Consider the following 26,532-nt stretch of genomic DNA (forward strand, 5'->3'; position numbering starts at 1 on the left):
CTAGAAGACACATAAGAAACTAAAATAATTCCCTGAAGGGGCAGTGGGGGTGAGCAGGGACAGAGTGGGAACAAGATTTTCAATGTATATTTATATAAATGCTTTTGTTCTTTTGTGGTATTGGGGATTGGAACTAGGACCTCACATGTGCAGGGCAAGTGCTCTACCATGAAGCCACATCCCCAGCCCTTTTTATTTTTTTATTGTTTTATTTCAAGACAAGAGCTCACTAAGTTTCCCAGGCTGGCCTTGAACCTGTGATCCTCCTGCCTCAGCTTCCTGAGTCGCTGGTACCACTATGCCTGGCTGCATAACATTTTGATGTTTTAATCATATAAATAAACTACCTAGTCACATTTTCTAATAGGGGGCCACTGAGGATGGGAACAGGTTGAGGTTGGGGACAATGCTTTCATCTTGATCTTACAGCATATGTTAATATGGCTTTTATAAAACGAATCAAAACAGGGCTTTTGTTTTGTTTTTCTGTTTTTGTCTTGCAGAGCTGGGATCACATATGCAAAGCATATGCTCTACCACTGAGTCTACAATCCCAACCAGAGAACAAAAATATAAGTGGCCAGTACACATGTAAAAAGATGCTCAACCTCACTATTGGCCTCATAAATTCAAATTAAACCACAATAGGAATTATATTTGACTGGGCACCGTGGCGCACACCTGTAATCCCAGCAACTTGAAGTCTGAGGCAGGAGAATCCAAAGTTGGAAGCCAGCCTTAGCAACTTAGCAGGACCCTGTATTAAAATAAAAAATGAAAACAGCTGGGGCTGGGGCTAGAGCTGGGGCTCAGTGGTAAAGCACTTGCCTAGCATGTGTGAGGAACTGGGTTCTATCCTCAGCACTGCAAATAAATAAATTAAATAAAGGTCCATTGACAATATATATATAAAATATATATAAGGGCTGGAGATATAGCTCAGTGGTAAAGTGCCCCTGGGTTCAATCTCCAGCAACAACAATAACAAAAAAGAATGCACTATCAGACCAGAGGTGTGGCCCAGTGGTACAGCTCTTGCTTAGCAAGCGTAAAGCCCTGGGTTCAATTCCCAATACACACACAAAAATTCACTATGATGGGAAATATTTCATTCTCAAAAAATTTACAAATTCTCTTCTTGCTCTTCTTGATAGTTCTGAACATTAGATTCATAGCCCCCTGCCACTCCATGGAGCCTAAAGATACCTAAATGTATGATGTGAGTGAACAAATCAAATAAGTGACAGAAAGCAGGTATTGGGAGGGTCTGGGGTTGCGGCTCAGTGGAAGAGCATTCGCCTACCACGTGTGAGGCCCTAGGTTCAATCCTCAGCACCACATAAAAATTTAAAAAAGAAAATAAGTAAATCTATTGCGTCCAACTACAACTGAAAAATAAATATTTTTTAAAATTCAGGTGCTGGCATTTTTTCCATTTTCATTCATGGGTGAATTTTTTTTGGGGGGGTGGGGTGGGGATGAGACAGGTCTCACTGTATTGCCCAGGCTGTCCTCAAACTCCTGGGCTCAAGTGATCCTCCTGCCTCAAAGTAGCTTAGAGCACAGGCTACTACCACCTCCCTGGACGACCACATGTGAATTTTTAAAAACTATAAATGCAAGGACGTAAACCATTCATGCAAGCCAAAATGTTTCCATGAACAAGTTTCAGCAGTTCAACTTTATAACAACTGTAAATTAATCTGTTAGATTTTTCTGGACAATGCTAGTGCCTGGATTTTTTTTTTTTCTTTTTCTTTTTTTTTTTTTTAACAAGTATATTTCTTACTGATGGCAACTGGAGGGCGTCTGGAGCACTTTTACCCCACAGGAGATTCCATTCACGCTATAGATTTTTCTGCCCTGCCCTAAGGACAAGTACTTGTTTTGTCTGATTTCTGGGTTATTCCCATAAGTTAGCCATTAATACATGAATCTTCCATCCCCAGCACTGAAAAAAATTAAACTATTTTTTTAAAAACCCAGAATAAGATGTCATTTCACACCCAGCAGGTTGAAAGAAAGTCGGGTGGGACAAAAGCAATCCTGCCGAGGATGCAGGTGGAGCCTGGGAGCTCCACCCACGGCCTGTGGAGTGTGAAGGTGACAGCCCCTGCAGAAGGCAATGAGGTCATTTCTCACTAGATGGAGGAGCCTTCCTGCCACCCAGCACGACCCTCATGGGAACATACCAGAGAAACAAGCCTGAGGAGCCCCGTACAAGAACACTCCATGCAGCAACGTGGGCGATTGCCAAGAACTGGAAATGTGCTAAATGCCCATCATCACCAGGAGCACCTATCCATGGACTGAAGTTGACTCACCCAGTGGAGAGTCACCCAGCAATTAAACAGATGAACCACAGCCGCATGTATCAACATGATAAATCTCAAAAACCACTGTAGAAAGAAGACTATCTTTAACAGGCAGAGTTCGAAAAACTGAAACTACCCTACATTGTTCATGGATATTTCCCTCTGTGCTAATGGCAAATGCCTTGAAACAGGCCCACGATTCCTGAGCATTACTTTCCTCTGGAGAGGGTGGGGGAGAAGGGGAAGGAGGAAGGCACAGTGCACTTCCACTACAGCTATGTTATTTCTTTAAAAGTAAAAAGATCTGAAATAAATGTGGCAAAAAAGGGTTTACGTGGCTCGGTAGTGGGTCCATGGGGTGTGTGTTACTTTTCTCTTTACTTTTTTTTTCAAATATTTTTTAGTTGTAGATGGACACGATACCTTTATTTCATCGATTTATTTTTATGTGGTGCTCAGGATCAAACCCAATGCTTCCCATGTGCTAGGCAAGCACTCTAGCATTGAGCTACAAGCCCAGTCCCTCTTTACTTTTGTATGCAGTTGGAATGTGTCTTAATAATAATTATAACAGCAATAAGCTGGGTTTGGAAGATGCTCTGTTAAGCAGAGGAGGAGGCTGGAGAAGAGGTGCCCAGCTGTGCACACAGAGGGAGGCCACCTCATCACCTTCCCCAAGGTACATTTGGAAGTGAGGGCTGCCAAGTCCCTCCACTGGGTCTCCCCTTGCCCCAGCATGGAGGGGAAGAGAAAGGGCCAAGGAAGGCAGTGTGCCCCCACCCCAGACCCAGTCAGCATGCAGGACTCACAGCAGCCATACCCCAAAACCTGCAGCAAAGCAGAGTTAGGAGGCTGGGCTGGCATGGGGTGCCACACACTCAGGCACCAGCAGCCTGGGCTTCCCAGGGCCTTGCCAGGTCTGGAAAGAACTCCCTGAACATGATGGAGCTTGAGGTGGCATCAGAAGGGGACAGAACTGAAACCACATGCCAGAAACTAAATAGGGACTGATGGAGGCTTTGCCAACCCTGCTGGGGACCTCCAGGGACAGCAGGTACAGGGGGATCTGGCAGGGCATTGAATGGTGAGCTGTGGAGTCCCCTGCAATGGCAGACTTACCCCCAAGACAGCAGGGACAGAACTTCTTGTCTCAGGGCAAGGCCATCTTTGATGATCACCAGCCAACTTCTAAAATGCCTGCTCAGCCTCCATACCCTTTCTGGGTCCTCCCCTCCAGGGTCAGGGTGTTTATGGGAAAGACACAGAAACAATGAAAATGAGGCCTCCAGGCTGGGAACAGGACGTTGAGATCCACATCTCTCTCTGGCCCCAAGTCAGGCGCTAGAACTTGTACCCACCAGCTGCAAGTGCTAGGACAGGAACCTGCCCAACCTCAGCTCCTCTCAGGACCAAAGAGGACCTCGGGGAGTCTGGAGTGGCCTCTGCACCTCATCAAGACACCAAAGCCTGGGGCAGACAAGAGGGAGGCCGGGACAGTGTGAATCCATCTCTTCTACCTCACTCTGAGGGATGGGCCCACAGAGGCCACGGAGACCTTGACAGGGCCCAGGGATCCTTGGCAGAGGCTGAGGGTGGGGGAGAACCTCACAGGCTTTGAGAAAATGGAGAGGAAGAGACAGGGGGTGTGGGAAGAAGCAATAAGGGAGGAAAGAAAGAAATCAAAGGAGCATTTGTTCTGCTAAGTGGCTTTTTGTTGTCAAAAATTGGCCCCAAACTCTTCCCACTGGAAGCCTAGGGCAAATCTTCCCCTGCCACACCCACCTCCCTGCCGCCAGCCTGTCACTCCTCAACTCACGCACCACCTGCCCCTCTCAGCCCAGTCCCCTCCAGACTGGCAGAGGCCCCCTGGGGACCCTCACCACACAGCCTCTGAGTTGTTCAGAGAGAACGAGGCAGCAGCCCTTGAATGAAACTGGGAACAAGAAAAACACAGAGATCCCTGCCCCGTGGAGCTCCACTCCAGCGAAGAAGACCCCTGACTTAAAAATTAGTCAAATACATGCAGCATGTCAGACTCAAGCTATGGACCAAAACAAAGGAGGTGAAAAAGACAGGTTGGGGCGCAGTCTCCTGCGGCGGGTGGGGGAAGGACTCGCTGAAGCCATGAGACCTGAGGCGGCTGACAGAGAGCCCAGCGGGAGAGGTGGGGAACGGAGTGCAAGGCTGCAGGAGGCTGGCACAGCTGGAGGGACAGGGGAAGGTGTAGGGGGTGAGGCAGAAGGCAGTGGAGCCAGATGTGGGGGGCAGCGGGGCCGGATGGTGAGGAGGGAGCCGAGCCCACAGCAGTTCCCACATACCCGGTCCAGCCACATCTCCACCCAGGACCCCACCCGAGGCACAGCCCCCGCTCAGAATCCCATGATAGTAGGAACAGAAGAGCAGACGTGGGGCCCACTGCGAGCTGGAGGAGCCCCTCCGTCTCTCCCTACACCCCAACAGATGGGCAAAGCCCCCAGCACACGCCAGCCAAGGCTGCAGCACGTCCCCTCCATCCCCTGCAGTCCCCTTGAGGGCATCCCAGCTAGCCTCCCCCAAGGGGAGAGGAGCAACCACAGGGCCGACTGGTGGCAGCAACCGGCAGGCGTGTTCTTGCCTGCTCCCACCCTGCCCACCACGCCCAGGATTTGTCTGTCTGTCTCTCTTTCTGTCCCAACTCACAGGTAATCACAACAATAACAGTTTGGCAGGACATCCTTCCATCCTCACAAAGCCCTGGGGCCTGCTGGGCTGGCCTGAGAAGACCACTGACGGTGAGGGTCATGGAGGCCCCAGGCAGGCAGCCACTGGCTCAGGTCACAGCACTGAGCCAGGTCAGGGTTCAGGAGGCCCCTCCAGCAGGAGTCGCCCATAGAGCTCAGGGCCAAGGCCCGAGGATACAGTCAGGGTCAGCATTTCCTGGAAACCATCAGGTCCAATCCCTTTACCCCACAGATGGGAAACTGAGGCACAGGGAAGCGCTGTCTCCCGGATCTCCTACCGCCCAAGGCGACTCTCTTCCACCTCTAATCCCTCAGAAAAAGTTCACTCACATAGACAAAGAAAGCCCTGTGGCCGGCAGGGACTTAGGGAAAGAATGGGCCCCTGTCCAGAAGTGGGTGTGCCTGAGAAGGGGGCGTGGCCGCAGAAAGGGAGAAGGTACTGGGCCAAGATGGCAGCACGCAGGCCGAGGGGGACCCCCCAGAGCAAAGGGTCCAGTCTAATCTGGCCACTGAGGCCAAATAAGGCTGAATAAATTCAAACCCAGGTCCAGGACTCAGGAGCCTGGAGGGACAAGGACAGTGGGAGAGGTGGTCTTACCTCGGAACTTCTTAGGGGGGTTGTCCAGGTCCCCAGCTGCAGGTTCCACCACACAGCGGTCGTCCACCAGCCTGGGGGACAAGGCAGCTCAGTCAGTGGGAAAGAAGAGGTTCCACAGCACCCTTCCCTTAGGAATGGGGGATTCCAGGGCAACAGTGAGGGCTCCTTGAAACTCCCTCCATCCCCTGCACCACGTCATTCCCTGTCTGGAACCACTGTAAAAGGCAAGATCCCCTGGGTTGGAACAGAGACCCTCCAGGAAGCACGCAGAGACCCCAGCCCACCCCAACTCCCTGACTGGCACTGGAGCTCTCCTGTCCTCACAGGACACCTGTCTGGGCTGTCACACACTGCAGACCTTATCCCCGAGACCCTACTGCCCTGACCAAAAGAACGGGGAGACAAAGGCGAAGGGAGACAAAGAGAGAGAGGAAGGAGAATTAGAGCAAGACAGAGAGAAACAGAGACAAGACCCAGGAGCTGCAAGGGACCGGAGACAACCAATGAGAGAAGTCTACGAGACTCCAAGCCAGGGGCGTGAGCCTTGCAGTCTCCAAGACAGGACAAGGAGCCTCATGCCTCCCCAGCCCAGGGTCCCTTTCCAGACTGTCCTCTTCTATCTACCCTAAGGCCAGAAATTTCCCCGTTACAGCTGTGGCTGGGGTTAATCCCACAGTCCCTGAGGGCACCCATCCATCCAAAAACTTATCCATCCCTCTATCCGTCCATCCACGCACCCATCTCTGCATCCTTCTATCCATCCTTCCCTCCATCTACCCATTCATCTATTCCACTTCTGCATTTAAAATTCTTCAATGCATCTCCAGGATAATGTGATAGTCATCTCCAAGGCCCACTCTATCTCAGCACTTCATATCCATTGCCCCTACATTCTCAGCAACTTCCCTGCAAGGGGCTAGTCATTAGCACCATTTTACTTGAAGGCCTTGTAGGGTGCCAGGACGGCCTGTATTGGGTTCAATCCCAGTACCAAAAAAAAAAAAAAAAAAAAAAAAAAATATATATATATATATATATATATATATATATATATATATATATATATATATATATAAAATAATTTGCCTGAAATCACAGAGCTGAGACCAGGCTGATAGCCCATGTTCCTCCCACACCTCCCCCTTGGGTTGGCTAACAAGGTCTTTTCTGATCTAACCTCCTTCCACTTCTTAGCTGGTCTACTTCCTGATACAGCTGTTCTAAACCTTCAAGTCATCCCAAGTCCCCTTCCTGGGATCTCTCATGTCGCCACAGGCAGTTCTGACAGCCTACAAGGCCTTCATGCCCACCCCAACCCTCTAACCCCAGAGCCTAAGCCTAGAAGATCTCCTTCCTTCCCCCTCAATTCCTCCCTCCTACTATGTGAAGGTGTCCTTTCCCCTCCTGGCGGGCACCGCTCGCTCCCCTGTTCCCTCGGCACTTGGTCCTGGCCTCTCTACTTTTCTACACTGGCTATTGAGTTCCATGCAGCTGGGACCACTGTATTTTTCCATCTGGAATCTTTTGCACAATACAGTCCTGGGGAATAATGATACAATAAAAAATAGACATTTGGGCTTCATCCCAGCTCCTGGCCACAGCTCCTAAGACCCTTTTAACTTCTTAAGTGATAAGACAGATAAGATTATCTTTTGTTATAACATTTGAATTTTCTGTTTCCCTTTCTTGGAATAGTTCCAGAGCAATAAGGGTGAAATGGTATAAATTTTGTTCATCTCAAGTCTCTTTCAACTACACCTAAATTTATGTTAATGAGGGGCCTTTTGGAAAGCCCCTAAGGATGGGGGTGAGGTGCTGATTGCCAGTGGAACTAACCACATGATTGGAGAGGTGGAAACTTTAGCCCCACCAGCCATTACAACCTCCTCTGAAGTGGAAGAAGGAGCTGGAGATTGACAGGAGGTTGACTTCATCACCAACGGGCAATGAAGCTCCAGGAAAATCCAAAAGACAAGTTCAGAGCACTTCCCAATGACCACAGAGAGATGCCAGAGGGTGGTAAGGCCCAGAAGGGGTGGAAGCTCTACCCCGTCCCTTGCCTCATCCTAGGCACCTCCTCCATCTGGCTGACCTGAGTGGCATCCTGGGATGCAGTTGGGATCTGGCACCAACTCCTGGCAGACAGTGTCAGAATTAAATTGAATGTGGAACATCCAGTTGGTGTCTGCGGAGAACTGGAAAGTTACCTAATGTTTTCATATATTGCTGCTTAATTTTCTAAATCTACTTAGTTATTACTTTCATTTGAAAGGCAGGGAAAGTAGAGCATGGAGAGGTTAAAGGATAGACTGCAGAGCTGGGCTCTGAAGCCAGGCTAGCCAGCGACAGCAGGTACTGTGGGGACCTCACGAGGAGGGGTGGGAGGTGAGGGCCCTCAAACTCCTTTCCCCTTCCAGCACTCTTCCCTTCATCTGCACTCACATTCCAGCACATCTTGGCCACACTCACGGGCTTAGAAGTATTACTAATATTCCCATTGATGACTCCCAAGTCCATCCTCCCCTAAACTGCTTACTGGACATCTCTGCTCAGGAATCCACTAGCAGCTCAAAACCAAACTCCTAATCTTCCACCTAAAAGTGTTTCTCCTGAAGATGTCCCCGTCTCTGTCTGGCAACTCCATCCCTCCAAGGGCTTGGGTCAGAAACCTCAGACCAATCCTCTACCACCCACACCTCACGTTCAACCTGCTGGGAAACCCTGTGGGATCTGGCTTCAAAATACATGAGAACAACTTCCTGTCACTTCCACCACCCTCCTGGGCCAGGCCCCACACTCTCACCTGCACTGCAATAACTGCCTCCTCACTGGTCTCTGGGCTTCCTCTTTGCCCCCTAACCCTGAACTCCACAAAGTAACACAGGGATCCCTTTAAAAGTCAAATTTTAAAGTGGCACACGCCTGTAATCCCAGCAATTCAGGAGGCTGAGGCAGGAGGATCACAAAATCAAGAACAGTCTCAGTAACGTAATGAGGCCCTAAACAAATTAGTGAAACCCTGTCTCAAAATAAAAAATAAATAAATAAAAAGGGCTGGGATGTAGCTCAGTGGTAAAGCACCCCTGGGTTTAATTCCCGGGACCACTGGGATTTGATCCTCAGATCCAAAACATAAACATTAAAAAAAAAAAAATAAGGACAGCACTCTGCTCAGAAACCACCCATCTGAGAGTGACACCAAAGATGGCACGTGATCCTCCCCCTCATCTCAGTGACCTCATCTCCTCTCCTCCCCGGTCCACCATGCCCTAGCCCCACAGCTTCCCCCAGGCTCCTCAAGCCTCCCAGGTGGCTTGGACTGGCTCTTTCCTCTGCTTGGAACCTCTTCCTCTAGACCCCCTCACTTCCTGCACATCTCAACTCAGATACCCCTACCCATGTGAACACTCCCTCTCCATCGCTTTTAAAATTGTGCACTCCTTCCTCCACACTCCTCAGGCCCCTCTTGCTCTCTTGTTCTCCCACCGCATCTACATCACCACTCAGCCAGCTCTATAGAATTGTCCTTATTTTGCTTACTGTCCCTCACTCCCGCCCCATGGGATGTAAGTTCCACAAGGACAGGGATGTGTGTTTTGCTCCCTGCTGTATCCGCAGCACCCAGACCAGCAGAGCCGAGCGGCCAACACGAAATACATATTGAGTGAGTAAATTAATTCATTTTATTAGCTGTGGAGGGAAGTACATGAGAAGCAAAAGATAAGGTCCCTGCCTCAGGGAGCCGAAAATCTCATTGGGAAGACAAGTCACATACTCAGAAGAATAATGATATCAGGAATATGCATTGGTGCCAACTGGCAGTACCGCTGTAGGTTTTGTCCAGGTTTGGGGGTGGGAGAGGTCAGAGTATGGCCAATCAGACAAGGCACAGAAGCGGCAGCAGCTCAGGGCCTTGAATAATGCATAGAATTTCCTGTAAGACATTAGTGAATCAGTTTTCTCTTGGCAAAATCTAAGAGGAGAGGACACAAGATGAATCCATCTTGGTGGAGGAGAGAAAGCACTGGCCAGGGCCTGGGACTGAGCCCTGCCAGGGGTGGAAATCCTGTCTCTGAGGGGAGATGGGGGCATCCCCACAAGCCCCCCACTTGGCCATTGCACTAGGTCTTGTGGAGGAGGAAAGAGAAAGAGGCCATAGTCCTCTTCCACAGAGATGTTCTGTCTTTGGAAAACCCATCCTAATCCAGGACCCCTCCATGCCTGCTCCTGTTGCCCCTTGTCTGGATCACTCCTCCTAGGAAAAGACATGCAAATGTGGATATTCACCTGCTTTTCCTACCTCCCTGGCACAAACCCACCTGGTGGTTAGGTGGATGTTCATCTGCCACTGCCCAGATTGGCAGAGCTTCTGAAGTCCCCTCTTCCATATCCAGTGAAAGAGTGCAAAGTGAACTCACTTAGAGAAGGGAAAGGTGTGGAAAGAGGAGTGAGGCCTCCAGAGTGTGCAGACAAGGCTGGGAAGAAAAATGCCAAGCTTGCAGCTGCAAGAGTCAGGCATGGCTGTATGAGGGAGCAGGGTCAAAAAGCAAAGCAAGCTGCAAGCAATGCGCAGGGGTAGATAGGACCCCGAGAGTATGGAGGTCAGTAGTGAAGACTTGATTTCTTGATTCTTTTTTTTTTTTTCTTCTTCTTCTTCTTCTTTGCAGTGCCAGGGCTGGAACCCAGGGTCTCATACATGCTAGGCAAGCATTCTACCCTGAGCCCAGTAGTGAAGGCTTGAAAGGCCAGAGAAAGGACCACCTAACCATCAGAGCTGCCTTCTGAGCAAAGTCACTACCACCTGGCCACACGGGGCTCCAATCTGTACTCCTCCCAAGACCCTCTCAGAGTGGCAACTTGCCTTCCTATTTTTATTCTCCACGTGGGACTTGGCACAGTCCTCCTACCCCCACCTAGTTGTGGCCAAAGAAGGTGGCCATTCAAGAGATGCTTGCAGGGTCCCAGAGTGGCCCAAGCGCCCTCCACAAGCCTTGCACCCATTCTTCTGTGCACTCTTTAAGACCAATGCATACCCTGTAGGTGCGCCCTGGTGAGCGAGGGTGGAAAGGGACTAGCATAAAGCCAAAGGCAGATAAACAGGGAAGCCCTCATCAGTTGGGCTGCCAGACCCCGGACCAGGAGGCCCTAAGACTCCAGACAGGTGAGTTCTGGGAGGGCAAGGTCGCAGTCAGAGCGTCCGGGGCGCCGGTGGCGGAGCCCTAATGGGGCCGGGCGTCCCTCCCGCCCGCGCCCCGGCGCTGCCCTCGCGCGCTCTTCTCGGCCCGCCCTCGCCCCCGCGGCGGAGCGAAACTTGCCGCCCCACGTGTAGCCGCCGCCGAGGGAGGGCGAGCGCGGCCTCGCCCCGGCCTGCCTCCGACTGCCAGCCGCCGCCGGGACGCTGGGCCTCCGCCAGGCGCGCCCCGGGAGGGGCGGTGTCGAGCTGCCCGCGCCCGCGCTTTCCTCGGATACCCGGATACTCGCGGAGGGAGGCCCCAGGGGACCCCTCCCCACGGGGTGGCACAACCCCTCCCGTCGTAATCCCTCCCCCTACCCCGGACATTTCGCCTCCTAGGGAGCATCTGTGTTTATTAAAATAGCCCTGCCACAGGCGCGCACCTGGCTCTGGGGCTGTAACCAGAGCTGAGATCTCCAGGGTGAAGTGGCACATGCTTTATTCACCCCTGCAGGGTCCCTAGGCTCAAAGTCCCAGAGAAGGCCAACGCCCACCAGTCTCACCCTCTGCCTCTAGCCTTTCACTCATGCTGAAAACCCCAGATGCATCCTGCTCTCTTCAAGGCCTCCAGCTAGGTTCCTGCAGGGTTTTCTGGCCATTCCCTCCACAGGTATGCTCCTGTTTACTGGCCGTAGGCACCCCACCAAGATCGCTTAGGAAAAACCCACGCCCTTATGTGTGGAACCCTATAAATCAATTTTACATCCAATATCTCATTCTATTCTTATGATAGTCCCATGTGAATCCCACAAAGTGGAAGGATCCACCTGGGCCACACAGAGGGCTGGATGATGGCACTTAAACAACCCAGACTCCATCTATTCAAAAAACCCTTATTCCAAGTCAGCAATCCTGGGGCGCTGGGTGGGGTTCCCACCCTCAGAAAGCTAATGCCCACCAGGCTGAATGCTCAGAGAACATGAGCCACAGGTCTATATCTGTGCATCAGATTTTCCAAACTCGAGGACATCAGCCACTCAGAATCCTGAGGATAGTCCCTATTGTGAGTCCTTCATCTACTGGGAGGCACAAGACCAGTTGGAGTCTGACCTGTCCAGGCCCTGCTAGGGCATGGAGGTGGGGTGTGAGTGAGGTCCTGGAAGATCACCTGGGAGCAGGACCAGTCTAAATGGTAAGGAGAGGAGCTGGCTGATAGCATGCTCTAGAAGGGTGTGGAAGAGGGTGCTGTCCCTGAAATGGTCCACTCCCCAAGACCTTGATCTGAAGGAAGAAAGGAAGACAAATGCCCAGGGTGGACTTTGATATCCAGGTAAAAGCCTGGGAAAGGAAGTGGGGCAGGTCAGTGTGTCTGGAAAGATTAGATAAGGAGGAGGAAGAAGGGAGCCATATAGAAGTGGGATAGGTGACTATCACAGAGCCTGACTCAAAACCTGCACCTACCAGCTTGGCCACCATCACAGCAGCCAAGGGAGGGGAAATCACAGACTGGGGAAATCCCGAGGGACCCTGAAAAGCCCCCTCCTCCATCCAGCTGTAGAAACTGGGACATGGAGGTACTGACCAGCTGTGGTCATATGGGTTGATGGAATAGCTATTCCAGATCCAGGTCTCCTGACTACCAGCCTGGGCCACTGGCCACTTCCCAGAGATACCAGCCACCTCCCACACATCTAGACCAGCCCTGAGGAAGGCCATTTCCAACAGAAGTGCACTAATGGGCTGGTGGTAGATAGAGGGGGCCCAAGGGACTCTCTCCAGATACTCAGAGTATTGGGAAAAGGAAACATATGCACTGGCTGGTGTCTCTCTCTGGATCACAAGAGAAAAGAAATTAATTTCTACATCCCAATAAAAGCACCCTTTACCTCTACGAATCTTTACCCAGCATCCATCCTGTGCCACCAGAGGGAATATATGGAATTTAAACAAAGGCATGGCTCATGCTTTCAGAAAGCTTAAAGCTCAGAAGGGCCAGGCATGGTGGTGCATGCTGTAATCCTAGCGACTCAGGAGGCTGAGGCAGGGGGATCACAAGTTCAAAGACTACCTCAGCAACTTAGTAAGCCCTAAGCAACTCAGTGAGCCCTGTCTCTAAATAAAATACAAAAAGGGCTGGGGAGGTGGCTCAGTGGTTAAGCACCCCATTGGTTTAATCCCTGGTACTGAAAAAAAAAAAAAAAAAAGAAAGAAAGAAAAAGAAAAATGCTTAAAGCCCAGAAGATACAGTAAATTGCATACCAGAGAACCCCAAGGACAGCAACAACAACCAAATTTGGCCCAACAGAAATAAAGGTCCCCAGCAAGTGTACCAGCCAAGTCTGGGCCTCTGGCTCAAGATTAGGTGGGCTATGGCAACTCCTAGGGTTTCTACAGTGCTGCTAGGGGCACAGGAAGACATATCCATAAGGGCAAAGGAGAAGGAACAGGAGGCAAGAGGGAATGCTGAGAAGAGACAGGAAAAAGAAGTGACCATGGGCCACTCAGCCTACCCTTGCCTCACATACTGGCCTACGAGGTCCAGGCCTCTCCACCCAGAACTGGACACTCAACCTGTGCCACTTGATGGATGAACCAAGATTGTATGAGCCTCAGCAGGGCAGACCCTCTGGCCCAGGCCACCTGGCTCTAGACCTCCACAGAGCTCTCTGGGAAGCAAAGCAGCAAAGTGACCTGACAGATCCAGAGAGTGAAGCAGCCTGGGTAGTTCCCACCTCATCAGGAACTCAGAATCATGGTAGGGGAGCTGGTGGGGGGAGCTGTTTTATATGAAAAGAGACTCTAGAGGTTTTAAGTGCCAAATGTAACAAATGGACCTTGACAGGGCGCTGATTTAAAGAAACCAGTGATCAAAAACAGACTGGGGACAATTTTACCATGGATTGTGCACCAGATGCTATTAGGAAATGACTGGTATAGTCACAGCACTGTGGTTAAATAGAAGCATACCTTTGAATGAAGTATTTGGAGGTGAAAAGATGGAATGTGTATAATTTACTATAAAATACTTCAGCAAAAAAGAAGTATAACAACCAAGTGTAGTGGGTGCACGCACAATGCCAAAAGGATCACAAATCTGAGCAACTTAGCAACCTTGAAAATATAAAGGGCTAGTGATAAGGCTCAGTGGTAGAATATTCTGGGTTCAATCCCCAGTACTACAAAAAAAAAATGTAGCAACTATGGGGAAATGGGGACAATTATTAAGACTAGGTGGTGGAAAAATGAGTGTTCTAAGTGGGTCTCTGTCCTTTTCCTGAATCATACTTAGGCCTCAGCTGGTGGTAAGAAGTCCAAGGGACAGCATAGGTGAAGGCCAGAGCCACCTGTAAATGATCTGTAAACTCCAACGGCAGTCACCATCATCATCATCGTCATCTTCTCTGAGATGGACTTAATTCTCCTTGCCATGACCCATATCATTCCTGTCATCAAGGTCTGGACTCAGATGCTGGAGACTCACATGCTGGCTCTCCTGCAGGCTGGAGGACGGGCCATGGGTTGGCTGACGGAGGCTAGGAAAGGTATTTGCTAACCAAATATGCACAGGTGTCTGCCTCCAGCACCTGCAGCTGGCCCTGAGCTGAGATTTATGTTTGCTGCCCATTCTGGCTCTGCTCACCTGGTCCCTGTGACCATCTGATTTCCTCAATGAAGCACCTGCAATGAGTTCTTCCTGCCTGTCTCCCCAAAGAGAAGCCCCCCTGCAATGTGGCGCCACTGGATCCCATCCCCACCCCACATCTGGAGCTAGCTGTGGTGAAGCCCAGTCTCATTTCTGCTCAGACCACTTCTCTCCCACCTGCCCTGATCTGAAAGACCCTATAACCTCCTCTCCCTGAACCCCAGCTATGTAACCCCAGGGGTCCTGACTGCAGGGAAGTGTGACTTCAAGCACTGATGCTGGGTACCATTGGCCCCAGAAAGCTTAAAGTTCAGAACGGTCAGGCATGGTAGTGCATGCTGTAATCCCAGTAACTCAGGAGGCTGAGGCAGGAGGAATCATGAGTTCAAAGACAGTCTCAGCAACTTAGTAAGACCCTAAGCAACTCAGTGAGCCCCTGTCTCTAAATAAAATACAAAAAAGGGCTGAGGATATGGCTCAGTGGTTAAGCATCCCTGGGTGCTTAACCAGCCTGATACTGGGGGCTGGAGGGAGGGAGGGGGGCTCAGAGCTCACATTCAGAGGCTTGAAATGAACTTAGTGAAGAGTCGGGCTTTGCTCTGCTCCCTTCCCCAGGATTCCTCCCCTCCCCTCTCAACTCCACTCCCACCCTAACCCTAACCTGGATAAGGTGTAGAGAGCAGGGCTGGAGGTGGCCATGCAAGGATTCCAGAGTGTGCGAGAGCACTGTGAAACCCAGAAACCTCCCCTCAAGCTGAGAGCCAAAAGCTGCTGTGTCCCCACCCTAACCCAGCATGTTTCTCCCCACCCCCAACCCAAGCCACCGCCCCATGGGCCAAACCAGGGAAGGGATGTGGGGTCAGGAATGTAGGGCAGGGCAGAGTGTGGGCAAGTGACTAGAACAGGATTCTTTAAGGCAAGGAGTCCCAGGTGGAAGCTTGGGACCATTTTTATCCTCAGCCAACCCCATGCCCTCCTTCTCCCCATCTCTCCATCCTGCTGTCTGGAACCTCCACCACACCCAACCCCCAGGGTGAAGGCTGGTCTCTCTCTCTCCCCACCCCCTAATGCAACACTCACAAACGCTGACATGAAATGGGTCAGACCCTCGGTGGCACAGAGTTCCTTCTCCGCACCCCCTCCACTACCAGAGAAACACGCAGCTCTGGAGCCTGTGAGGCAAAAGATGTGCCTCCTCCTTGATCTCCATCCTGAGATGTTACCCTCAGAGGATAACTGAACAGTGTCTAAACACATGTGCACCAGGATGTTCAGGGCGAATTGTCTACAACAACACAAACCTACTCTGAATGCGAGAGTTGCTTAAATCAATTAAGGAACGTCATATCATGGATGCTACGCAGCCATACAATGGTGAGTTGGCATGGGAAGAGACAGATTGCTGTATCCAAAAAAAGCCAGGATACGAAGCCGTATGTGCAGCTTGATATGTTTGCAAATGTTTATTTGGTTATATAAAAGACTAGAAGATCTATATAGGATATTAATTACTGTAAGTCACAGTGGTATTCTAGGTAATTTTTTTTATTTGAGCTTTTCAAGTTTTCTCCATGAAACATGAATTATTTTTTAATCAGAAAAAAATACATATTTTCATAAAACGAGTTGCATGGATCAGGCTAACGAAGGCCAAGCCCCTGCCTCGAGCTATAGAACAGAAGTCTAACATCTTGTTCCAGTGAAATCACAATTAAATGAAAGCCAAGGCAGGTCTGAAATCTGCCTGGGGAATGCGGTCAGCTTGGGAGGGGCAGTCCCTCCTCGTGGAATTACATGTGTCTCAGAGACTTTAGGCTCAAAGGCCCTTGTGAATCCTCTAACTCTCCCCACTGCACAGAATGCAACAATCTGGCACTCAGGTTGATTACTACTGATTCCCCAGTGCCTAAAACAATGTCTGGCAATAGTAGGTGCTCCATAACTGATCACTGAATAGCTTAATGAAATCTGATGAGGACAGAGTGGCTCTCTGGACTCAAAGGGCAGGAGACCCAGCAGGCTGGCTTTGTCATAGCCTGTCAGTCTGGGAAGACTTTCCATTCAGGGATCCAAGACCTGGGTACACATTAAAATCACCTGGGGAATTTTTAAAGAATCCAACACCCAGATCCTACCCCTAGAGATGCTGATACAGCTGATATGGCATGGGACTTGAAAGCTAAAATTTTCTGAAAGATCCCCAGCAGTTTCTCAGGTACAGCCGGAGCACCTTAGAGGATATACAGGATGACAGAAACATATTCTGAGGAGGCAGGGCCTTGTCAAAAACATCCAGCAAGTTAGTGATAGAACTGAAATAGACCCCCTTGCGAGAACCAAGCCCTGGGGCTCCCTCTGTGGGTATCCCAACCCTGGGGACCCTGGGGCTTCTCCACATTAACTCCCACATTTCTTGGGTCCTGATCTCTAGCACCCACCTTCCTAGGAAGCAGGTCAGGATGGAAGAGGGACAGGGAACCCCATGGAAGGAGGCAGGGACCCTTCTGACCCTACTCATTAGTCACCCAGTCTAGGTGATCCAGGTCCAGAGGCCCTGAGAGTGCCCCAGTGGTGTTCCAGGCCAGCCCTGGGTGGGCAGAAGCTCCTTGATAAGTGCTGGGCACTTACCTTCAAGACCAAGTTCACCTGCACTCCCCCAGCTCACTCCTTGAGGGTCTGGGGCTACCCCTCTAGCCACTCAACAGAGATCTTCAGGGGACTGGACATGAGATACTGAAGGGTCCACTCTATATTCCTATGACCAGTTCTCCTTAGCTGCTGGCCTGGAGCCACATCAAATCCTCCACCACTTGCTGGACCTGATTAGCTGTTCCAGCCCTGCCTCCACTGCCTCCACCTAGGTGAGGGACGAGGCAGAGCCTTGACCACACGTTCCTGCCAAGAACAGGTGTGGGCCTGCTTTCCCTGCCGGCCAGCAGTATCAGCCCACTGCAGGATCCACTCCCCAGACCCCTCCCACCCTCCCTCCAGAGTTAATGTACAATCTTCACGGAGCTCAAATTATCCAGGAGAATGTAACTGGTCACCTTCACTTTACCCTGAAGAGTTCTGGTGGGAATCTGAAGGCTGCCTCAGCTTCCCTACCCCACCGAAGGTCACCAATTGACCCAGCCCTCTATCCACTAAGGTCACCCTTGTCCTCAACAAATCCATCTCACCCAACTCTTATGCAATCTCCCAGACAGCAGGCACTGGGCACCGCACCAGCCCAGGACCTCAGTCATATCAGTTTCCTGGGTTCAAGACCCATGAATAGCCCCAGGAAAGGCAGCAGGGGCTAGAGTTAGGAATGGAGGCAGAAAGATTGTGGAGGGAACAGAGCAAAGAATCATCTACAGCATGCTCTTCACACTGTGGTCCACCAGTCCCCTGGGAATCTTATTAAAATGCAGGCTTTGATTCAGTAGGACTTGAGTGCAGGGTCTGAGATTCAGTATTTCCCCCAAGTTTCTCAGTGATGGTAAAACTGCAAGGTGTCCATGATTTACACCACTTACAAACCATGCCTTCATTGACTCTAAGTTTGAAAAAGGTGGGAAGCACAGCTTCCTATTCACCACCAAGTCTCTGGCACCCAGTACTCTGCCTGTCCCATAACAGGTGCCAAATGGATGGTGTAATTAATAAGTTAATTCTGGCAAAGTGCCCATCATTAGATGAGCCTACAGGGAACCCTCAGACAAAATCTGAATAACACCAGAGAGCAGTGTACAGAACAGTTTGAAAACATAGAGGAAAAAGGGTTAATTCTTCCCTGGAATGGGTGAGGAAGCTGATCTTTCAAGAGGCCACTTTGCAGTAGGTCTTAGAGGGTGGGACAGACTTACTCAGGTGGAAACTAGCAGCTGAATGACATGGCAGGGCATCACAGGAGCAAAGGTAAAGAGAAGAGTACAGGGATAGGTTCCAGGAACTGCACCTGGACTCTCAGGTATATGCAGAGGGAGAAGAGGAAAAACCCAAGAGTAAGTTGGGGCCTGCACGTTCTGGTGAAAGAGGGCCAGGCTGGTAGAGTGGATGTCCATCAATGTTGAAGGTGTTTGCAGAGGGAGGGGTCCTGGAATAGAAGGGCTCTCAGGTCACAGTACCTGCCTTGGGATAGAGGTGGACTGGAAAAAGCTGTTCCTGGTGCATGAAGGGTCACGGTAGGAGGAAGTTAAATCAGGAGGTAACAGAGGGTTACAGAGATAACAGAGGGAACCCCATATGAGAGGAAAATAAGATGTTTTCTTTGTCTCTGTTAAGTCTCATGGGTATTGGGCTCAGTGGTACATATGTAATCCCTCAGGAGGCTGAGGCAAGAGGATTGAGAGTTCAAGCCCAACCTGAACAACTTGGTGAGACCCCGTCTCAAAATAAAAAGAGTTGGGGAATGTAGCTCAGTGTTAGAGCTCCTACCCAGCATGCATGAGCCTTTAGATTCATGTACTGTTCATGCAGGCCCCAGTACTGCAAAATACATAAGGGGAGGGTATCCTCAAGAAACTTAAAAAACACCCACTGTGTGGTCTGCCCTGAGTTAGGCACTAAGCAACAGAAGAGACAGTGAATTCCCAAAAGTCTCCAGAGGTCCTCAGAGTCCTTCAGATGCAAGAAGGGGGGATCTTCCACCTCTGGCGACCATTCTCCCCCTCACCTCCCATGCACTGTCCTTCCCTCAGCATTCTCTGAGGTGTCAACTGTGTACCTAATATGTGTAGGCCCTAGCCTAGGGGCAGTCAGGGCCTGGCGGTGCTCTTTGGGGGAGGCCTGCACAAATGCTGGCCCAGATGTGGCTCCACCCCTATTCTCCATGAAATTGAACAGGAGGAATCCAACTGAGTGGGTAGTGGGTAGATCACACCTGACCCAGGAGCGGACTAGGAGAGCCTGGGTAATGCAGAGATAAAGGAGCAGGATGTGCAGGAATTCCCAGTCGGAATTCACTGCGGGCAGAGCAGGCCCTCGAGGATTCCCTTTCCAGCAGCTAAAGCTAAACTCCCATCAACCCTGGAAAATACCAAGGGAGCTAGGTGCCTCCCACCTCCCAACAGCAGGTTGACCCAAGCCCAGTCCAGAGCCACCCCTGGACTAAGGGTGCCAGCACTGACTTCAAAGCCCCCAAAGAGGAGACACCTCCTGGGGGCTGGCTGGTGTCCAGCAGAGTGGGGTCAGCAGAGTAGAATGGGTTGACTGTAAAGGATAGGTGGGTGTGGCTGGTAGGATGAGAGAATTGAACACAGGCCCCCAGACTGCAAATGGGACAAAAGGAGCAGGCCCTGCCCTGGAGCCTGGAAGGAGAGGGGGACAAACTGCTCTACCCGACCCAAGGCTACAGTGGACCAACTGCTCTAAAGATAAACCCATTCTCTCTGCCTAATTCTGCCCCTGCATCATCCCTGCTACATGTCTCCAGGGGCAAGAATTGATTCCCTGTTTATCCGGGACCCTAGGGGGTGGCGACCTGAATTAATTAATGTTTGTAAAGCGCTCTAGAGAACCTGGGATCAGGGACCCAGGGGCGCCAGATGAGCCGAACAGGAAATTGACGAGTAGAGGCGGGGAGAAGGTGGGCAGCCGGCCAGAACCTGGGTCGCCTGGAAGGGGAGGGCTGAGAACGGTCCTACTGAAAGAGGCGGGACGGGAGAGAGCGGGGAGGAGAAGGTGCGACCCCTCAAAGGCGCCACTGGGTGGGTAGCTAGAGGATTCCTGTTTCCAGGGGGAGCCTGCGCACCCCCCACAGCTGGGCCCCACCCCCGAGCCGAGCACGTCCAGGCCCAATGCCTTCCCCACCTCCCGTCCCAGCCACCCACCTGCTCGCCAGCGGGTCCACCTGAGAGCAAACCTTGGCCCCTCGGAAGAAAGGCGTGCGCCCGCGGGTGGAAGCTCCGCCGACCGGCCGCCTCCTGCCAACTCCCGCCGGGCGCCCGACTCCTACCTGAACAAACATTTCACTTCCTTTATATAAAAGGAGGCGAGCCCTTCCCTCGCTCCTTAAGTCTGGGGGAGTCCAGGTCCTCTGTTGAGAGGTAGCGGGCCGCGGCGGCAGGACACTCGCAGCTGGCACCCGGGCCCTCGGCGTCCCCTCCCTGCCCGCGCCCCACTTCAGCTCAGCTCACTCACCCCAAAGTGCTGATGAAGCCATTGACCGAGCCCTCGGCGTACAGAGAGACGATGTCCCCGATGTGGAGAAAGCTGGACATTTCGCTCATGGCTGCAGCCCTCCGGGGCCCGGGGCAGCAAGACTGCCCAGGGGCGTGCGGCCAGGCTGTGTGCCGAGGACGGAGGCGTCCGGGGAGCTACCAGGGGCGCACTCCCACCTCAGAGCCCGGCACTCCGGGCGGCCGGGGCGGGCTGGGGGCCACGGGAGCGGGAGGAGGCGCCGCGCGGCCCCGGGTCCGGGTGAGGAGGTGCCCGCGTCTTGGCGCGCCCGCCGCCCGCCAGCCCGGCCCGGCCCGCTCGTACCTGCGGCGTAGAAGGAGCAGGAAGTCTAGGGCCGTCACACACACATGCAAATCCCGCCCGGGAGGCGGGGAGACCACACCCCGGCCCCCCCGCGCCCCGCCGCGGCCCGCCCGCCAGCACCCATGTGCACCGGCCCGCCTCCCGGGCTCCGCGTCCCTCGCGCGTCCGGGCCCGGCCTCCAGGACCGCACCGCCTGCCTCCTGACCCCCAAAGACGCTCCAGAGACTCTGGGGAGTCCCGGAGCTCCTGCAGGCTCGAGGAACCTCCGTCCCCGGGAAGCCCAGCAGTTGTAGGGGCTTCTCCGCCCTCGGAGTTTCCCGAACTGACTACTCTTCGGCCCGCGGGTCGCGGAGAACCAGTGCAGGCGCCCCCGGGAGGGGGAGTCCAGCGCTCCCGCGGGCGCTGCCGCGAGCGGCTCGCGAAGGACGCGCCGCAGAGCGCCCAGCTGAGGGGCGTCTAGCGCCTACGGGTGCGCTCATCCCTTTGCAGCGAAAATCGGGATTCGTTTTTCTCAGTGTGAAAAGACTTTTCATTGCACAATATAAAGTGCTCGGACTTGGAGGGGAAATGAAGCAATGGGGTGGGTTTTGTTTTTTCTCTCCGCATTCCTGTGTACAAAGGGATCCAACTTCCGAATCAGTTCAGCCGCTCCCTCTCCAGGAGTTGGCTCCAAAACTGTTGGCTTCTTCTGTCTTTCCTTTAAAAAAAAAAAAAAAAAAATGGAGTTGAGGGGGAGAAAATTACCTTGGCTAGTTAATAGCGCACCCAAGCGCTGAACTGACAAGTCCGGCTGCCGGCCCTCTGGAAGTGACCGGCTGCGGCGCCTCCGCCAGAGGTCCTGCCCTCAAACTGTCGTCCCCAGCTCGCCTACTTTCTGTTCTGTGGTGCGGATGCTGGGGTGTTTGCTTCCTAGTGCTTTTATCTGAACTCCCGAGATAGAGTGCCCACTGCCACCCCCATTCGATCACATTTACTCCCTTCCGACACCCCCCCCCATTTCCTGAGGGGTGGGAGGGGGACGTTTGTCCCTGGGAGAAAGGGAGGTGGGAACTCGGAGACTGAAGCAGGAAGAACAGAGACCCAGGGAGGGTGGAGACAACTCAGAGCCGAGAGCCCGCTGCTGACCCCGGCTGGAGGAGAAAAGCCCCTTGGGTGTGTATTTTTTCTAATAAAAAACTTAAAATGTAGGCAGGCAGCACACCTCCAGAATCGCTGAGTCCGGTGTTTCATAGCTTTTCCACCAGGGCCCACAATAACCAAATCTGTGTATATAAAAAACAATAGTTTCACAAAACAATACTTACCCTTATGACCTGTGATGCAGTCCGATATTTTCTAGTCTTTTTCAATTGTTTTAAATGTTGGTTGTAATCCGATAAATTGCTTTTTTTAAAAAAAAAATGTATCAAAGAAGCAGGCCAAGTGTCCCAGGCCTGTAATCCCAATGATTCTGGAGGCTGAGTAAGGAGAACAGCAGGTTTGAGTCCAGCCTGAGCAACTTAGGGAGACCCTGTCTCAACATGAAAAATAAAAAGTGCTGGGAATAAGACTCAGTGGTAGAGCACCACTGGATTCAATCCCCAATAGGGCAAAAACTTACTTATTAAAAAAAAAAAATGTTTCAAAGAGCTGCAAACTGCAGTTTGAAAAACTTTACACATTCTACTCTACCAAAAAAAAAAAAAAAAAAAAAAATGTTTAAAGAGCTGCAAACTGCAGTTTGAAAAACTTTACACATTCTACTCTACCAAAAAAAAAAAATGTTTCAAAGAGCTGCAAACTGCAGTTTGAAAAACTTTACACATTCTACTCTACCAAAAAGGGATGACCAAAGCCCAGAGAAGGAGTGTCAACTATGGAGTTCACAGAAGGTTCCTCCCAACTGGAGGCAGACTCAAAGTTCCTCTCTTGGCCCAGGACTCTCCACTATCCAACACTGATTGAGCTGCCTCACCTGCCCCTGTTCATCTTTGGAGCCTCACTGGGAAGGTGGTTTCCCTTGCTCCCAGAATTCAAGCCACCCCTTCTTTCCCTGGGGTTAGAAAGGGAAGGTATGCATTCACTCATGTCAGCATCTATTGAAGGCCTTCCACGCTTCAGACCTCTCTTGGGCACCAGGCTCTGATCAAGGTGCTAGCCTGAGCCTCACCGCCTTATCTCCTTCACAATGAGATGAAGAGAGATGAGTCAAAAACACTCAGTGGCCATACTCAGACTTGTGCCTCCTTTGTGTCCCCAATGTCTCCTGGGTCCATGTCCTTCCTCTCCTGAGATTCAAGTAGATGTTTCCATATTCACTCAAGGTCTCAAGCCAGGAAGCAGAGGTCACGCCACTCTGGGTGTATGTGCCCAAAGCACCTTCCCTGGTTCTTCCTACCCCAGTCTCTGTGTTTGTGCCCACCAGGCCCATCAGAAGGACTCAGAGATGGAGAGTATGGCTTCCCTCCTCGCCGACTGAGAAGCCAGCCTCCTTCTTCTAGGAATTTTTCAGAAACATAAGGAGCCACCCCTGTGTTCTAGGCCCCAGTCACCTGCTTCTGCCAAGTCAACTCCACTGTAAGCTCTTTATATATCTGGGTTCTGAGTTAGAGTTTGTTTAAAGAAAAGTTTAGTTGATTAAAAAAAAAAAAAGTTTAAGAAACAGATGGTAAGGCTGGGGGTGTAGCACGTGCTTAGCATGTGTGAAGCCCTAGGTTCAATCCCAAAACCAAAAGGATTTTTTTTGAAGAAAGAAACAGATGGTGCAACTCTAGTGAGTTCATTCTCTTGCTCTGCTACTTGAAGATCTCCTGCATTGCCTTGCTGCCCACAGAAGGAGTCTGCAGGCCCTACCCCAGCACACCAGACCCTCACAGTCTGCCTGTCTGTCCCCACCCCTCCCACCCCCCTCCCCTCTACAGACAACAAGTGTGTCCCTCGAGGAGGAACCATGCTGTGGCAGATCAAGAGTGCAGGCATGAAGCCAGGCGCATGGCACAATCCTGTAATCCCAGCTCTTCAGGAAGCTGAAGCAGGAGGATCTCAAGTTCAAGGCCAACCCGTACAACTTAGTAAGAGTCTGTTTCAAAATAAAAAGGGCTGGACATGTAGCTCAGTGGTGGAGTGCCCTGGGTTTGATCCCCAATAATGCACAGTAAAAAAAAAAAAAAAAAAAAAAAAATAGTGCAGGCAAGTCCTGCTGTGTTCTAGTGGCAGTTCTTTGAACCCAGGCTTCCCCCTCTGTTGAATGGGGAGAGCCTCACACCAACACAGCAGTCCCAGGAAAGATCGGCTCAAGTTGCACACATACCTCTGCCCTGGGGCTTCTGTTCTCTCTCTACCATCACCCCTTTCTACTCCCCACGGTCAGAACAAAGCCTCCTTTCCTGAAGCGCTGGACACCAATCTGTAAGTATTATCATGAATATTTTAAGATACAATACATTGGGGGCTGGGAATGTACCTCAGTGGCAGAGCACTTGCCTAGCATCTATGACATCTTGGGTCCAGTCCCCAGGATGGGTACAGTAGGAAAAAAATTTTATATATATTTTTTGGGCTGAGGGTGTAACTCACTGGTAGAGCACTTGCCTAATATGTGTGAGACCCTGGGTTCAACTCCCCAAAACCTCAAAAATAAATAAGTAAATGTTATATATATGTATACCCATATATGTACATATGTATGTGCATATGTATATGTGTTGCATGAATATATATTCTTGTACCTTTCCTCCAACTTTGTCCAAATGCTTGCATTTTGCAGAATTTAGTTCCAATGTTTTTTTTTTTTGTTGTTGTTGTTGTTTTTTTAAGAACTAAACCTTTTCAGTTCAGCTGCAGATCCTTGCGTACCCTTCTCCAGCTACATTCCCTCCCCTCCCTCTCCCCCAAGAGGTAGCCATTGTCCTGATTTGGCTGAGTAGCAGTTGGTGTAGGTTTTTATGCTTGTCCCGCATACCAATATACCAGAAACAATGCTTGCTATCACTTTGTAGTGGCTACCTTTCACATAAACACTATCACCCTGTGTACGGCCTTTGATACGTGTCTCTCCATGTGATAGTCCCTTTCCTGACCACATTACTGTTTATTAGTTCCACTGGTGATAAAGACTTATTTAAGGGCTGCAGATGTACCTCAGTGGTAGAGTATTTGCCCAGCATGCTCAAGGTCCTGGGTTCAGTCCCCAGCACCCCAAAAGAAAAAAGACCTATTCAAGTTTTTGCTACTCAACAATGTTGGAGTAAACATTCTTTTGTCCTTGTGTACATTCATAAGTGTCCCAAGGGTCCTTTTGTTCAGACTATGGACTGAAGCCTAGTTTATGGGTTATGAAATTAATTGAGTGGGTGAAGATCAGCATTTTTAAAACTCAAAATTGATTAGAAAATATCAGCATGTGTCAGGCATTATTAAAGTCACTATTAAGGTGAAAGTTGTCTGTCGTGGGTGTATTGTGTGTATATTCTGGGTCACAGTTATTATATCTTACCAAGGATACTTGTCAAAAAGTTCAAAAACCCCTAATCTAGAGTAAAATCTTAGAGAATGGAATTGTTGGGTCATAAGGACAGAGTATTGTCAACTACCTTGATGGCAAATTTGAAGCTGGCCTCAAACTTGCAATCCTCCTTCTCAGCCTTCCCAGTTTCTGGGATTACAGTGTCTGCCACTGTACCTGGCTATTTTCCAGTTTTTGAACATGCAATTTCTTTTTTTATTTTTATTTTTTCCCCCTGGTACCAGAGATTTGAATCCACTTAACCACTGAGCCACATCCCCAGCCCTTTTTATATTTTATTTAGAGACAGGGTCTTGTTAAATTGCTGAGGCTGGCTTTGAACTTAAGATCCTCCTGTTTCAGCCTCCTGAGCCACTGGGGTTATAGACAGGTGCACTGTGACCAGCTGAACATGCAATTTCTTTATTCCCCCACTATTAGAGTACAAGTCGTGGATCATCATGATCTATCTTCTTTCCCGCACTTCGGTTGACTGTGAGCTCCTGGATGAAGGAGGTTGTGTCTACTTCACTGTATCCCCAGACCAGGAAGGCACATAGTAAGTGTTTAGTAAATCTATGTGAAGAAGAAAGAGTGGGAAAGTATATACATTCCACCAGGAAATAAATACACAGGGAGACTGCAGGAACCCCGGCTTGAGGTGTCAGGTGCCTGAGTCCCCCAGGTAGGAAGTGAAGAGCTTCTGAGGATGCTCTAAGGAGGACCCACCTCTCCTGAGGGGCTTGAATGGGACACTGTTAGGCTGAGGCCAAGTTCAGGCCCAGGAAGGAGGTCACCACCCTCCCTGTAGCAACTGGTGTGCCTGGCCCAGGCCCTAACCTCAATGGCTGGGTGTCTCCTAGCACCCACTAACCCCATCTCCAGGGAAGCCTCTCCCAGAGAGAGAACAGAGAGGATGGGAAGCTCAGACCAGAAACCCCCAACTCAGGATCCCCCAGAAAACAGAGGCTTCAGGGACTTCTCATAGGGGAACTGAGGGGCAGTGACTGGGTGAGGAGATTACTGTTCACTCTCTCTCCTTCTCGCTCAGTCCTAGGGGTTGAACCCAAGGATTCGCACATGCTAGGCAAGCAGTCTACCACTAACCAGCCCTTTTTATTTTGGAACACTCAAT

The 26,532-nt window shown here is 50.8% G+C and overlaps 1 protein-coding gene across 3 annotated transcripts in view; it reads right to left on the reverse strand.

Moving 5' to 3' along the window:
• Itpr3 (inositol 1,4,5-trisphosphate receptor type 3) overlaps positions 1-20,942 on the reverse strand; it is a 63,047-nt gene extending 42,105 nt beyond the window's left edge. For 2 of the 3 annotated variants that reach the window (XM_077109671.1, XM_077109670.1), the window contains exons 1-2: positions 20,573-20,942; positions 5,634-5,704 (exon numbers count right to left, since the gene is read on the reverse strand). In XM_077109671.1, coding sequence (XP_076965786.1) covers positions 5,634-5,704; positions 20,573-20,661 — 160 coding nt within the window. In that variant the 5' untranslated portion in view covers positions 20,662-20,942. The remainder of the gene's footprint in view (positions 1-5,633; positions 5,705-20,572) is intronic. The other variant, XM_077109672.1, reaches the window with a different exon arrangement.
• Between the last annotated feature and the right edge of the window lie 5,590 nt (positions 20,943-26,532).

This window comes from Callospermophilus lateralis, chromosome 6 (genome assembly GCF_048772815.1).
Source record: "Callospermophilus lateralis isolate mCalLat2 chromosome 6, mCalLat2.hap1, whole genome shotgun sequence".
Lineage (NCBI taxonomy): Eukaryota > Metazoa > Chordata > Mammalia > Rodentia > Sciuridae > Callospermophilus > Callospermophilus lateralis.